Below are 16,739 nucleotides of genomic sequence, written 5' to 3' on the forward strand. Positions count from 1 at the left end.
GCTGAGAAATAAGCAAAATAAGCGCGGATTCGGTCACTTCCGTCGGGTCTTTATTCCAGCAATAATAATACACTGTCCCAAGTGTGCCTATCTGTGTTGGGGATCTTCAGTGTGAACGTTTTTCAGCGTAGATTTCAATATTTCACAAAGTTCAGTTTATGTAACTGTACCAGATCTAGATCCTCGATGATATACTGACAATTAAGCCTGGTTTTACAGACTTTCTCATGAAATCAGTGTTTCCTGCAACTACTGGAATTTCTCTTTAAACAACAGGTTCAATACATAACGAGAGAACAAGGTTTGAAGTGGTTTCGTCAAGTATGAGATGTGCTCACTGTACAATCTTGGTGAAACCACTAATCAGTCTGCAAAAAATGATATCAAAGAAACTCTAGAAATCATATGTTCTGTTCAACTTTACAACTTCAGATCTTGACAGAATGAAGAAGAGAAATTATTCTTTAAGCATAGCTAATAATGAAATTTTTGCTTTTTTAAGACCAAATACCAATTCTGGCTATTTCTTCCCAGCAACTTATTGTTGGTTTTGTAGTGGCTGGTCACATTATGATTATTAAAAATTTGTCATTAAGGGTACTACTAAAGAAGCCTTAATTGTGATTGACTGCTGAGACCTGGTACCACAATTATCATAAATCTTTAAGGCGACTGATCTCATAATACCTAATACAGTTGCTGTATCATCTACGGTCTTGGTGAAGATACCAGGAACATCTGAAGAGTTGACTAGAGATATCAGGCCATGCCTTGAACAAAGACCATAAGAAGGTTTCAAACCGACGACACCACAAAATGATGCTGGATGACGGACTGAGCCTCCTGTATCTGAACCCAGAGCTCTGTGGGGGGAACACAAATAAAAATACTATCACAAAATGGAGAAATGATCAATCAATGTATTATCAAGGACCAGCTTCAAACCAGAACAATGCCTGAAGATGAATAAATCCTTCTGTATCTCAATCCATAGCTCGAAGGGGGAAGAAAATAGAATATTGGTTTAAAAAATTAATTACGTTTAGGAGGAGATGAAGTCAATGAACATGACCTGAAGGAGTGTCCAGAAGGTCGAGAACTGCCAGGAATGGAGATATAAATTTGCTGCTGCTCTACATGACAGGAGGTAAAATGGGCAGTAACTAAGTGAGAGTTATAAAAAACATTAATAAAAAAAAAATTCAAGAACAAGAGTGCAGTCAGTAGGGAATGCACACATAATCTTAAATAACTCATACTGATTTGACAATACATAATTTTATGGTGTTGAAATCATTATCATAGTGCTAAACAAAATAATTCTGATAGAAAAGACATTTGTAAATATTGAATTGTGTAAAACGGTTGAACCTGACAAAATACTGTAAACAAGATAACCATGAACGTATTACAAAAACAGATAAATCTTCTTGGAAAAAAGAGCTAAAAATTAAGAAAGAAGAAAGAAGTGACTTACGCCAGGCACGACCCACTTGCTACTGCAACACCACTTCCTCCTGAGCTGCCTCCACTAACGAACCAATCAGAATCAACGATATCATCTTCAGAACTATACCTCCCTCCAGCATTCTGGGCTTGACGTTTCTTGACCCGATGAAAGGGATACCTCCATACATTACGTGTAGGACCAAACAAACTCTCTGTTGTGCCACTCCTTCAGACAAATATCACAAGATGAAACGATGAAAGGACTTTAGGTATTTTCAATAGAATTTCAGAATGTGTCATATAAAATTTCCATTCTAAAATGTTTAGATATTTCAAGCTGGAGGACTTTGAAACATCTAGCTCACCATTATCACCTTTGACATCAATGAGGTGCTTTAAAAGCAATTACATGCTTAATTTGTGAAAGGCTTCGTAACAAAGTACAATGGGAATATTCTTACATTCTTATATCATTAGCTCTACCAGGAATAGAGTAATTTAAAGTAAATTACACACATTTATATATATATCAAATCAACTTGTAAATTTGAACAGAACGCTTTGCCCAAGTGTCCTTCCACATGCCGCCCGCGGGTATGGAAGAGATACGTCGATGACACTTTCATAATTGTAAATAATTCTGAAGCAGACAGCCTACTCGCATACATGAACAGCCAGCAACCGTCCATCCAGTTCACTCTGGAGACTGAACAAGGAGGGAAATTAGCATTCCTTGACACGCTAGTCCAAAGACACGAGGGCGGGAAACTTTCCACCTCTGTCTACCGCAAGCCCACTCATACATACCATATGATTCTCATCACGACAAATCGGTCAAGAAGGGTCTTGTTAAATGTCTGTTCGACAGAGCAGCGCGTATTATAACTCACCCGCCTGAACTCCCGAAAGAAAGAGCACACATACGTGGCGCCTTGTACAGTAACGGCTACCCACGCCGTTTTATCAAGAATACTTTCAAGAAAAAACCACCAAGGGATCAGAAGGTTTTCAAGACTTGTACAGTCTTGCCATACATAGATGGCCTTTCACAACAACTTAAACGCCGATTAGAAGGTCACGGTATCCGAACGGTTTTCCGCTCGGACACCACCTTACGCAAACAGCTTGTACGCCCCAAAGACCCTATCCCTGATCACAGACGTGATAGCGTAGTATACAACATTCCTTGCCAGGGATGTGACGGGTCTTACATCGGAGAGACAGCCCGACCGATAGTTGAACGCATTTCTGAACACAAGTGCGATGTTCGGTTACAGCGAACCGACACATCCGCGGTGGCAGAACATGCTTGGGAGAAGCAACACCACCCAGATTGGGAGGGTGTACATTGCATTGCCAAAGAAAGACATTGGTATACACGCAGGATTAAGGAGGCTATTAGTATACGTCTTTGTCCTAACAATTTCAACAGAGACAGCGGGATCGACATCCCCGATTTCTGGATGCGAACCATCCGACAGCACAATACCCCCTTACCTGGCAGTGCACGCCGACCCGATCGTTCCCGGCCCCGATCGAGGGACCGCTCAGCCAGTCAACCCCCGCCCACGGGAAACTAGCGAGCCCGCCAATTTTGGTCTCATTTGCATATTGCCGACCCACGGCGTATTTGCATATACCCCCGGCTTATTTGCATAACTCCTGACCAATCACACAACGGATCAGTGCCCACCTATTGTTCTCGCGTTTGTGCGTACGGTCTTGGAGGTTAGTATAAATACAGTACGATATCGGACAATCCGTGTCACTTGATAAAGAGTTGCAGCGGCACTCGAAAGCTCGTGAACTTGTAAGCTAGTGAACACTTTTTGCGAGAGTGATCACGAATTTCCTAGAAAGCCAGTGAACACTTTTTGCGAGAGTGATCACAAATTTCCTTGTTGACCATAGTAGATTGCGAGACAAATGAATACCCTCTAGCGATTATTTCAATCCGCAATAATGAACCTATTTAGTATTAACTTGTAAATTATTGAAGTCCTTAACAAATCCTATAAAAATGAATTGGATCAGGAGTCACCTGTTAAACATAGCATGGTGTCAATGAATCAACAGCGAAAGCAGATGGGAAGCTGACTGACTTGTTCCAAATGCAGGAACCAATCAGGAGTGCTGTGTAAGTACTTTGTAACCAGATTGTATGCTCATGCCAACTAATCAGTAATAAATAAAATGGGGGCTTGGGGCCAATTCACCCCTGAAATATATCCTAATTACCTGAAAATCTTAAGAGAGCCCCTAACACCCCCATAGGGTCCTATGTACATTATGAAATAATGTAAAAAAAAAATGGCTGTTGAGTAATAAAAAGTAGCCCTAGAATCCAATTCATCAATTTATTTTAATTGTATAGTCTTGTCTGCTGGAATAACGATACTGTGCTCCATTGCATTAATTTAGGAGGACAGTAATGACTCTATTATCGTTATATGTCATAAAACAGCTTACCCCATGGCAAACTCATCAAGGTTAGTTTTTCCCAGAAGGATAGCACCATGATCCTGAAGTCTTTCTACCACTGTAGCTGTGTATGGTGGCTTATAATCTATAAAGAAAAATAAAGAATCAATGAATCATAAAGAAAAATAAAGAATCAATGAATCATTGAAAATTGTACTCGGCTCTGATAGGTATTTGACACCATTTGGTTGTTGACATGTGAGGTCCATCATCCAGAGTGGAATGAGAATAAAATAAAATGTAGAAGTATTTGTATAGCTCAGTGGATAAATCTCTGGATTTTCAACCACAAGGTCCAGTGTTCAATTCCAACAAAGCACTCGCAGCCTTTGTCAACGCTTTTATCTACATTTGCCACTCTCCATCCAGGTGTAGTAAATTGAAACTCAGTAGGAAGGAATTCCTTGAAGGCCTGAGTGATAGTATGGAGCACTTAGAAACATTTGTATTAAGCATTATATAAATGCATCATATTATCATTTATTTTGTATGATCTAAATCATTGTCCTCTATTGGCTCTATACTAGCAGTTAACCTGGCCAGCAATGCCAAAAGCTGAATTCCAAGAATTTCCATGGTGTAAAAGCTTCTTAGCTGTACATCCAAGAAGAAACTCTTGTTACACGCTTTTCACAGATAATCAAGGGTAAGAAAATGAATACTGGTAATCCTCTTCCTATGAAAACTGATTGTACATCTAAAAAGTGCTAAAAGTAATGCAAACCATACCACCAGAAGACACAACTACACAAAGTTTACTTACTCTCTAACATTTTTGAGCCACAGGTTGTTCTGAGCCCTGCTGTGCTGTAGTTGTCCTTGATAGTTATAGGTATCCCACCTAAACAACCTACAGATGCACCTGATAAATGAGAAATTAGTTCATTGATTCATTGAGTGTCACTCTTTGAAACATACTGAAATACTAGAATAGGGGTATCAACATACTTATTAAAACCAAGAAGAAATCATATAACAATTTTTACTTCTCAAATCTGATAACCAGGCAAAAACTTGTTACCCTGAAAATCTATGTAAGAATAATGCATTAAATGAAATTTAAGCCTTTTAGTTTGAGGGTAAATTAAGAAAAAAAGATATATATGGAGGGTGAAGGGATTTGGAAAATGGATAATAGTGTGGATTCAAATAATAGTGGATTACAGCTGAAATCTAGTAAAAAATTAGGGCAAAAATACAAAAAGCTGTAACATTAAAAACATTCTGGATAAGAGTTTAAATAACCTATAATTACTTTATGATAATAAGTTTGGTAAAAGAAAAATAAAAGCTTGCACAATTCTACACCTACACCATTTTCCCCATCTTCATCAGATGTAAAATAAGTGAATCTAAAAAAATAGAGTTTATAATACTTTACTACTACAATTTGGATGAACATATTCAATTAATAGAAATTTGTTTCAATATATGTGACATTCAAAATATGAATTTTCAAAACATGGTATTTTATTGAAAATGCACAATATAATATTTCCTTCAGGAAACAAAATGTAAACTAAATTTTAAGCAATATGCATAATGAAATTGTGAATAAAAGAGTGAAAAATTACAATACTGTATCTTCTTTAAAAAATTGGGCAATTTGCTTTCTATGTTAGCAATTTGTAATTGGAATAAAACCCCCTTTCAAGTACACTCCTGTTTAGTCAATTACATGTTTAAAAGTTTTGAAAAAATCCAGCTCAGTACGTTATATTTAATTTTTCTCATTCCCCAATTTCACATCTCCAGAAGATGTAAACAAAGTTAAATCTGAACCAAGAGATTATGATAGTTTAAAACTGAGTAACACTAATACACACAAAAAATGTAAATATTTTAATCTTGCATGACTCAGAATCATCCAAGGACTTCAGGAGAGGTAATACATCATGCTTTGAAAATTACTATTTTCCACATGTTATGATTTATTTATTGATCTTTATCTATCATCTGATTCTGTGTTATTCGTGTATCTATTATTATCTCTTTATTTTCTGATTTGACCAAATTGATATCTCATGAAGATGAAAAAAAATGAAAAATTGAAAAATTTACTACACAGAATGTCTGGCCAATTCAGATTGACTCAAATTTGTATAAACCAAAATGAAAAATGAGACACAGATGCTTATCAAAAAATGTTGAAAACACTGACAAGAACAACGATGGAATCTTTGCTTGGTTTATGAATCACATTGTGCATAGCGCTCTAAGCGAGATTGGAATATTTACTATAATTTACCATGAATTTGGACTTTATAAAAACAAACTAAAAATAATGCTGAATGGAAGAATGAACAATTTATTGACCATTAAGAAAATGAGAAATCTGTTTTTCATAATTGAAATTTGTATTTGGAATTAAAAAAAAAACTTCACATAATTAGCAGTCTCTTATGAATTAAAACTTGTGCGAAAGAAAATGAAAAAAAAAAGATTGACAAAATCTACCTTGATTGTAAAGTTAATTTTTCCACCATTTTTTTTCATCTTCTGAAGATGTAAACGTAGTCAAATCTGAGAAAGATAGAGATTATGATAGTTTAAATGAATAACACAGTTAAACTAGATTCATATAAAAACATTTAAATCTTATCCATTCGAAAATTTTAGTATTTAAAGGAGAATGAAACCATTGGAACAAGATAGCTTGTGTGAGAACAGAAAAATCAAAGAAACAGATCAACAAAAGTTTGAGAAAAATCGGACAAATAATGAGAAAGTTATGAGCATTTGAATATTGCGATCACTAATGCTATGGAGATAGCAAATTGGCAATGCGACAAAGACGTGTGATGTCACTTGTGAACAACTCTCCCCATTACTTTAGTATATATTTCACTTGAATTGCCTCTTTTATCACATCTATCCATAGATCATGTGTTCTTTCTACATGAGGGCATGTAATACATATTTTTTAAGAATACATCATGGATAGAGAGTTTGTATCATCATAAGAAAAAGCAAAAAGACATTTTGAGGGTATTTTATAGTCCACCAAAGGGAAAGTTGTTCATCAGTGACATCACACATCCTTGTCGCATTGCCAATGGGAGGATCTCCATAGCATTAGTGATTGCAATATTTAAATGCTCATAACTTTCTCATTATTTGTCTGATTTTTCTCAAACTTTCTTTATTCTTATTCTTTGATTTTTCTGTTTCTACACAAGCCTATTTGTTCCAAAGGTTTCATTCCCCTTTAACACCAACACTGTAACAGTACAAGTGAAACTACCTTTATTTATTTTGTCTTGGACTTTCTTTGCATCTTCCAGTCCTTGATCAAAGCACTCTGTAACGATAGCATTCAGCTCTTTACAGCGCCTTGCCCTCTCTACACATCTCGAACAGAGCTCAGTGACCGAAAGGCGACCATCACGTAAGCGAAGAGCAATCTGCAATGATGAAAATTTAAAAAAATGAAACTTTGATTTGAAAGATAAACTTTTCATGCTTCAATCTAACGTTAGTTACATGTATTTTACATCTGGAAAAAATAAAGTCTTAAAAGGCTATGTGTTCAGCAACTTTGAGTGAATTATGTCAAGAACAAAATGATTTAATAAATCAAGTGATCTCCCGTTGTGCGATATTAGCCCCTTAAGCTCAACTAACTTATACCCAGAAAACAGTTTTTGTAATATATGGTAAGGGAATAATTTTTACATCCCAAATTATTTGGCATGTACATGTAGTGTAGATCTTTCCTATTCTAATTTTGGCATAATCATGATATAGTCCCCAAAATCCAAAAGTGGGGATTATTAGAATCACACCTACCAGAACGCATGAAAATCACTTCCTTTCTCCAGAACACAGTCCCCAACTCTCGCACAGCTCTGTATATAGCAAAATGATAACAACACACACAAATGAAACACACTGTATAGGGTTCTCTCCCTATTATATACTCGTGATACAGTCCCCACTCAATGGGAAATCAAGTTTGATTTTCACGGCGGTGGGGACAGTTTCAACAGTATAGTATACTCGTGATGCAGTCCCCACGCTATGGGATACACAGTTCACTTTGTACGCAGTGGGGACAGTTTCAACAGTATAGTATACTCGTGATACAATCCCCACGCTATGGGATACACAGTTCGTTTGGCACGCAGTGGGGATAGCTCCAACAGTATATCATACTCGTGATACCGTCCCCTCACAACATAAAATTGTGCTCGTTCAACAATGGGATGGGGACAGTTTCCCGATGCAATGTGACAAGTATAAAACATTTTAGCTAGGGTATGGCTGCGGAAGTTGGGGGGGGGGGACTTCAGCCCCTACCTTTTTCCAAACATAAACGTGAAAATATGACCATAGGATTGTGATTTTATGTGCAGCTTCCCCCTTTTGCACCCACAAATGTAATGCACTTTACCCACGAATGTAATGATCGCCCACAAATGTAATAATGACTATTTACCCACAAATGCAATAAATTTGAAGGGATTTTTAGCGAATCCTTCTAAACTAAAATCCTACAGAAATGCCTTCATATAGCACAAAAGTGCAGTCTTTTTTCCAGACCCAGTTAATTAAAAGTTATAATGTAAGTCCAAAGTCTTTTTTTCCAGACCCGTTGTTTCAACACTTATAATATAGGTTCAAAGTCTTTTTTTCCAGACCCTGTCGATTAAGAAATTATATAATGTAAGCCCAAAGTCTTTTTTTCCAGACCCGGTTGTTTCAAAAATTATATAAGTTCAGTCTTTTTTTTCCCAGACCCGGTTGTTTAAATAATTATATAAGTTCGAAGTCTTTTTTTCCAGACCCGGTTGTTTAAATAATTATATAAGTTCAAAGTCTTTTTTCCAGACCCTTTTGTTTCAAAACTTATAATATAGGTTCAAAGTCTGTTTTTTCCAGACCCAGTTTTACAAATCATTTCTTAAAGAGTCAAAAAGTAACAAAGATCCCCACTCTCTTATTAATATACAATTAATGTACATTTATGAGTGTGTTATGACGATGCAGCACACTCGAGGGTATTTACAATTATGTGAAAGCAAGAGGCGCTTGCGCCGAGTGCTTTTGCATAATATTGTGAATGCCCGAGAGTTGCTCGCATCGTCACTAACATCACGAATCTTAAAATGTACATTAATTGTTTTATAAAACGAGTCGGTAAAATGATTTTTTCATGGAAATCTTGTTCAAATCCCTCAAACTTGTGTACGATCGCACAGACGAAGAGATCACAAGACTGTCAATTATGACATCACAGGCGTATCTACTATGCGCGCCTAAGTAAGCGCATCAAAATCCTAGCCAGCCTCTTTTACTGAACGCGTATCAGTTTTTACGTGCTATTGGAACTAATGCTGCACAAAAATTGCACAGTGTTGCACAAAAAATGCACAGTGCTGCACGAAAAATGCACGACTGGAAGGTTGCGCATAATTAAAGCATGAACACGTGACTTGAATACGCACTCACCATTGGCTACATCCTTGAACCCGTTTTATAATATTAAATAACATGGAAATGTAGCGTAGTCTTACATCCAGACCCAGATCTTTCAAATAAAAATGAATACTACTACTAATAAATCAATTTAATACTAATAATTTAATATAATTATTAATTTATTAGTAGTAGTATTCATTTTTATTTGAAAGATCTGGGTATGGATGAAAGACTACACTATATTTCCATGTTATTTAACATTAATAAGAGAGTGGGGATCTTTGTTACATTTTGACTCTTTAAGAAATGATTTGTAAAACTGGGTCTGGAAAAAAAATACTTTGATCCTATAAGTTTTGAAACAACCGGGTCTGGAAAAAAAGACTTTGAACTTACATTATAATTTTTAAATAACCGGGTCTGGAATAAAGACTTTGCACTTTTGTGCTATATGAAGGCATTTCTATAGGATTTTAGTTTAGAAGGATTCGCTAAAAATCCCTTCAAATTTATTGCATTTGTGGGTAAATAGTCATTATTACATTTGTGGGCGATCATTACATTCGTGGGTAAAGTGCATTACATTTGTGGGTGCAAAAGGGGAAGCTGCACATAAAATCACAATCCTATGGTCATATTTTTACGTTTATGTTTGGAAAAAGGTAGGGGCTGAAGTCCCCCCCCCAACTTCCGCAGCCATACCCTAGCTAAAATGTTTTATACTTGTCACATTGCATCGGGAAACTGTCCCCATCCCCTTGTTGAACGAGCACAATTTTATGTTGTGAGGGGACGGTATCACGAGTATGATACTGTTGGAGCTATCCCCACTGCGTGCCAAACGAACTGTGTATCCCATAGCGTGGGGATTGTATCACGAGTATACTATACTGTTGAAACTGTCCCCACTGTGTACAAAGTGAACTGTGTATCCCATAGGCCGTGGGGACTGCATCACAAGTATACTATACTGTTGAAACTGTCCCCACTGCCGTGAAAATCAAACTTGATTTCCCATTGAGTGGGGACTGTATCACGAGTATATAATAGGGAGAGAACCCTATACAGTGTGTTTCATTTGTGTGTGTTGTTATCATTTTGCTATATACAGAGCTGTGCGAGACTTGGGGACTGTGTTCTGGAGAAAGGAAGTGATTTTGGCATTATCGTGATCCAAGTCCCCGGTGACTCGGATCCATGGACAATTTTTCACAACGTAAAACATGTCCTACCTGTTTCTACCAACCCACCTCCTAGTTGTGTGTGACTTGTCTCTTTTCAGTCTCAACCAAAGATTGTAGAGCGCCGCGTACGCGGCGTTCTACAATCTTTGGTCTTTACTTTATTGGCGTAATAAATCAGAATTGCATCTGCTTCTTTTCAATCTCTATTGCTTTAGTTCGTAAATTAGTACTTTTCATATAAATAAATCATGATTATATTCATCTTTTTATGTTTCTCACTATGAAATTTGCTTTATTTCGTTTACATTTTTACTAAATAAATCGGCCCCGAGTATATCCCTCTTCAGTCTCAATTGCTTTATTTCGTTGATTCCTAATTTACTAAATAAATCAGAATTGAATCCTCTTTTCAATCTCTATTGCTTTGTTTCGTAAACTAGCACTTTTCATATAAATAAATCATGATTATATTCATCTTTTTTTATGTTCTTCACTAAAAAATTTGCTTTATTTCGTCTGTGTTTTTACTAAATAAAACCATAGTCCCTATCCCTCTTCATTCTCCATTGGTTTATTTCGTCTATTCATGATTTACTAAATAAATCAGAATTCAATCTATTTCTTTTCAATCTCCATTGCTTTATTTCGTAAACTTGTAGTTTTCATATACATTAATCAGGATAATATTCATCTTTTTATGTTTCTCACACTATCAAATTTGCTTTATTTCGTTTACATTTCTATCTACTAAATAAATCGGCCCCGAGTATATCCCTCTTCATCAGGCATTGCTTTATTTCGTTTATCCCTAATTTACTAAATAAATCAGAATTGCATCGACTTCTTTTCAGTATATAGCTTCATTTCGTCGTACTTTTAAATTATGCTATATAAATAAATCTCAATATATATGTTTGTCATGATTATGCTTTATTTCGTCTATCACGTTTTTACTAAATAAATCAAATTGCATATCTCCCTCTGAACTGTCTCCATTGCTTTATGTCGTCAGGTAAAAAGAATATCTGTATAATTACTCCTCGTGATTCAAGTCCCCCTTCATCCGAATTAAACTACTAAGTCACTTGTTGATTTTCGATGATGAATTATTAAGATCGATAGAATTGAATTAAAACAGTATATACTACTCCTCGTGATCCAAGTCCCCTCTCCTAAAAATACAAAACGGCAATTAACCCGTTGATATTCATCTACCCCTCATTTCCCTCCTCTTCAAAACCACTCTGCCACTTTTAGACAGTTTAATAGACATGATTAATGAATATTTTCGATAATAAGAATCATTAAAATCAATGAAAATCACATTAAAAACACTATTTAACTGTCTAAATACTCCTCGTGATCCAAGTCCCCTCTCCTAAAAATACAAAACGGCAATTAACCCGTTGATATTCATCTACCCCTCATTTCCCTCCTCTTCAAAACCACTCTGCCACTTTTAGACAGTTTAATAGACATGATTAATGAATATTTTCGATAATAAGAATCATTAAAATCAATGAAAATCACATTAAAAACACTATTTAACTGTCTAAATACTCCTCGTGATCAAAGTCCCCTCTCCTAAAAATACAAAACGGCAATTAACCCGTTGATATTCATCTACCCCTCATTTCCCTCCTCTTCAAAACCACTCTGCCACTTTTAGACAGTTTAATAGACATGATTAATGAGTATTTTCGATAAGAATCATTAAAATCAATGAAAATCACATTAAAAACACTATTTAACTGTCTAAATACTCCTCGTGATCCAAGTCCCCTCTCCTAAAAATACAAAATGGCAATTAACCCGTTGATATTCATCTACCCCTCATTTCCCTCCTCTTCAAAACCACTCTGCCACTTTTAGACAGTTTAATAGACATGATTAATGAGTATTTTCGATAATAAGAATCATTAAAATCAATGAAAATCACATTAAAAACACTATTTAACTGTCTAAATACTCCTCGTGATCCAAGTCCCCTCTCCTAAAAATACAAAACAGCAATTAACCCGTTGATATTCATCTACCCCTCATTTCCCTCCTCTTCAAAACCACTCTGCCACTTTTAGACAGTTTAATAGACATGATTAATGAGCATTTTCGATAATAAGAATCATTAAAATCAATGAAAATCACATTAAAAACACTATTTAACTGTCTAAATACTCCTCGTGATCCAAGTCCCCTCTCCTAAAAATACAAAACGGCAATTAACCCGTTGATATTCATCTACCCCTCATTTCCCTCCTCTTCAAAACCACTCTGCCACTTTTAGACAGTTTAATAGACATGATTAATGAGTATTTTTGATAATAAGAATCATTAAAATCAATGAAAATCACATTAAAAACACTATTTAACTGTCTAAATACTCCTCGTGATCCAAGTCCCCTCTCCTAAAAATACAAAACGGCAATTAACCCGTTGATATTCATCTACCCCTCATTTCCCTCCTCTTCAAAACCACTCTGCCACTTTTAGACAGTTTAATAAACATGATTAATGAATATTTTCGATAATAAGAATCATTAAAATCAAATTAAAAACACTATTTAACTGTCTAAATACTCCTCGTGATCCAAGTCCCCTCTCCTAAAAATACAAAATGGCAATTAACCCGTTGATATTCATCTACCCCTCATTTCCCTCCTCTTCAAAACCACTCTGCCACTTTTAGACAGTTTAATAGACATGATTAATGAGTATTTTCGATAATAAGAATCATTAAAATCAATGAAAATCACATTAAAAACACTATTTAACTGTCTTAATACTCCTCGTGATCCAAGTCCCCTCTCCTAAAAATACAAAACGGCAATTAACCCGTTGATATTCATCTACCCCTCATTTCCCTCCTCTTCAAAACCACTCTGCCACTTTTAGACAGTTTAATAGACATGATTAATGAATATTTTCGATAATAAGAATCATTAAAATCAATGAAAATCACATTAAAAACACTATTTAACTGTCTAAATACTCCTCGTGATCCGAGTCCCCTTCCCGTGTTGAGTTCGTCCAATTTCCCATAGGAGGGGACTTGGATAACGAGGAGTACTATTACTCGTGATCCAAGTCCCCTCTCCTAAAAATACAAAACGGCAATTAACCCGTTGATATTCATCTACCCCTCATTTCCCTCCTCTTCAAAACCACTCTGCCACATTTAGACAGTTTAATAGACATGATTAATGAATATTTTCGATAATAAGAATCATTAAAATCAATGAAAATCACATTAAAAACACTATTTAACTGTCTAAATACTCCTCGTGATCCAAGTCCCCTCTCCTAAAAATACAAAACGGCAATTAACCCGTTGATATTCATCTACCCCTCATTTCCCTCCTCTTCAAAACCACTCTGCCACTTTTAGACAGTTTAATAGACATGATTAATGAATATTTTTGATAATAAGAATCATTAAAATCAATGAAAATCACATTAAAAACACTATTTAACTGTCTAAATACTCCTCGTGATCCAAGTCCCCTCTCCTAAAAATACAAAACGGCAATTAACCCGTTGATATTCATCTACCCCTCATTTCCCTCCTCTTCAAAACCACTCTGCCACTTTTAGACAGTTTAATAGACATGATTAATGAATATTTTTGATAATAAGAATCATTAAAATCAATGAAAATCACATTAAAAACACTATTTAACTGTCTAAATACTCCTCGTGATCCAAGTCCCCTCTCCTAAAAATACAAAATGGCAATTAACCCGTTGATATTCATCTACCCCTCATTTCCCTCCTCTTCAAAACCACTCTGCCACTTTTAGACAGTTTAATAGACATGATTAATGAATATTTTCGATAATAAGAATCATTAAAATCAATGAAAATCACATTAAAAACACTATTTAACTGTCTTAATACTCCTCGTGATCCGAGTCCCCTTCCCGTGTTGAGTTCGTCCAATTTCCCATAGGAGGGGACTTGGATCACGAGTAGTAATAGTACTCCTCGTTATCCAAGTCCCCTCCTATGGGAAATTAGACGAACTCAACACAGGAAGGGGACTCGGATCACGAGGAGTAGACAGTTAAATAGTGTTTTTAGTGTTATCAATTTTGTCTTATTTAGTGTTTTGATCATTGTTTCATCAACTTGGAAGAATATACTGCCACAGGAGTGAAAAGAAAGAGACTAATTTTGTCGTTTGAAAAAGTGTCCGAGTCACTTGTTATTGTGTCAATGGGAAAACGTGTGGTGGAAGGAAGTCCCCGCTCAGTGAGAAGCTTCGCACCGTTTCGCATCGCGAACAATAGATTTCTTTTGAAAATCTTCCAACCGTGGATTCTATTGAAAGATTGCTGATATTTGAGGTGCGTCTCAAGTTTGTCCCCAGTGACTTGGATAACGATAAGGCCGTGATTTTCATGCGTTCTGGTAGGTGTGATTCTAATAATCCCCACTTTTGAATTTGGGGACTATATCACGATAAATTGGCAGTCAGATTAACTGAACACACATCAACTTAACTTAACCGCACCGCATGCATGGCATGTATGTATGTAGACCAAAAGCTTCGGTCTCTGTTTTGTTGGTTGTTCAGCTGAACTTCGTTGGCTTCATTCACCAAATACAGAGACCGAAGTTCTAGCGCGATCTGTACAGGGGCTCAATGGCCATATGTTTATGTACTTAAGATCGGATAAAACGGGGAAGTGAATTTGCGCGACAGCCGAGGTAAGTCACTGTTTTTGTTCCTTTTAACTTCATTTTTCTCTGTTTTTTGGCAATTGATGCCAAGAGGGAATATAAATTTGCACTCCGGTCACTATAATTTTCGAAATTTTTATTCATTAAAGACAAAAATTGAAAAGCCCCGACGGGGGGATTTTGCATTGCAAGTCCCCTAATGGTGCGTGCACGATAGCGAGCCGTCTGTGTACGAGGAGAAATAAAAAAAAAATGTTAAAAAACTCCTCGAAACAGACGGCTGCCAGCTGTCAGCTGGCTACATGGTCTAGTATGTATGATGATACAGAATCAGATCTAGGCCATAGTGACTGATAGATTTGCAGACAGCAGACTAATCTATACTATGCCGCCCCCACTTTTTCGATCACATGCTGCAGTCCCAGGCCCAAACTTGCCAAAGTCAACAAATTCACGAGTGACCAATATTAAATAGGCAGTGTATACAGCCACACGCGTGTGTCTTTACCATCCAGCCACACGCGTGTGGTTATATCCAGAACACCTATCTGTGGATACCGCCACACGCCGCCAGTAATAACAGTAAAACGCGTCTGTAGGTCTGACCGTCTATATCACGATCAAAATAACCTCATTTCTTCATTAAATTCTTACATTCTAAACCACTCTGATTTCTTTAAATCGTTTCAATTTCATTCTCACCGTCTTCTTTCCTTGCTTTTCTTGTCTTGTTACAAAAGGCCGCCTGTTAAATAGCAAATTTCCACACTTTTTCTACTTGTGTCGATTCTCTACTGACTCTTGGCTATGTGCGCGTACGTACGAAACCCAAACTGTGTATGTCTACTACTGCGCTGCGCGAACGCTGTATGGGTCTGCCACCGCGAAGCGAAGGAAGCCAGACTCGACACAAGTAGAAAAAGAGAATTTGCTGTTAAACAGACGACCGTTTGTAACAAGACAAGAAAAGCAAGGAGAGAAGACGGTGAGAATGAAATTGAAACGATCTAAGGATATCAAAGGGGTTTAGAATGTAAGAATTTAATGAAGAAATTAGGTTATTTTGATCGTGATATAGACGGTCAGATACGTTTTACTGTTATTACTGGCGGCGTGTGGCGGTATCCACAGATAGGTGTTCTGGATCCAACCACACGCGTGTGGCTGGATGGTAAAGACACACGCGTGTGGCTGTATACACTGCCTATTAAATATTATTCTATTGCAATAACATACATGTAAGCACTCACAATTTTTTGAGCTTGTGGGACTGAGGTCTTGGAGGTGATCAAAATAATTCCCTGTAATTTTTTTTAATAAAATGTCAATTTAAACATTTACTTCAAAGAAATACTATACTACTTTTACATGAACAAAAAGCCAAGCAAATGGCGTTACAGAAATATAGGTTATATTTACCTCACGAATGGATAAACCGAACATTTTTCGTAAATCTATTGGAAAAGTCGCAGTCTACTGTTTATGTTGCGAGTGAAAACGTAGATTTTTGTCCAGTCGCTTTTT

The 16,739-nt window shown here is 36.3% G+C and overlaps 1 protein-coding gene across 1 annotated transcript in view; it reads right to left on the minus strand.

Moving 5' to 3' along the window:
• Positions 1–16,732, minus strand: part of LOC121413457 (glutamyl-tRNA(Gln) amidotransferase subunit A, mitochondrial-like) — a 49,659-nt gene extending 32,927 nt beyond the window's left edge. The window contains exons 1-6 of the mRNA XM_041606276.1: positions 16,635–16,732; positions 7,175–7,334; positions 4,694–4,792; positions 3,919–4,015; positions 1,478–1,675; positions 688–863 (exon numbers count right to left, since the gene is read on the minus strand). Coding sequence (XP_041462210.1) covers positions 688–863; positions 1,478–1,675; positions 3,919–4,015; positions 4,694–4,792; positions 7,175–7,334; positions 16,635–16,658 — 754 coding nt within the window. The 5' untranslated portion in view covers positions 16,659–16,732. The remainder of the gene's footprint in view (positions 1–687; positions 864–1,477; positions 1,676–3,918; positions 4,016–4,693; positions 4,793–7,174; positions 7,335–16,634) is intronic.
• Positions 16,733–16,739: the final 7 nt, after the last annotated feature.

The sequence above is a fragment of the Lytechinus variegatus genome, chromosome 4, assembly GCF_018143015.1.
Source record: "Lytechinus variegatus isolate NC3 chromosome 4, Lvar_3.0, whole genome shotgun sequence".
Classification (NCBI taxonomy): domain Eukaryota; kingdom Metazoa; phylum Echinodermata; class Echinoidea; order Temnopleuroida; family Toxopneustidae; genus Lytechinus; species Lytechinus variegatus.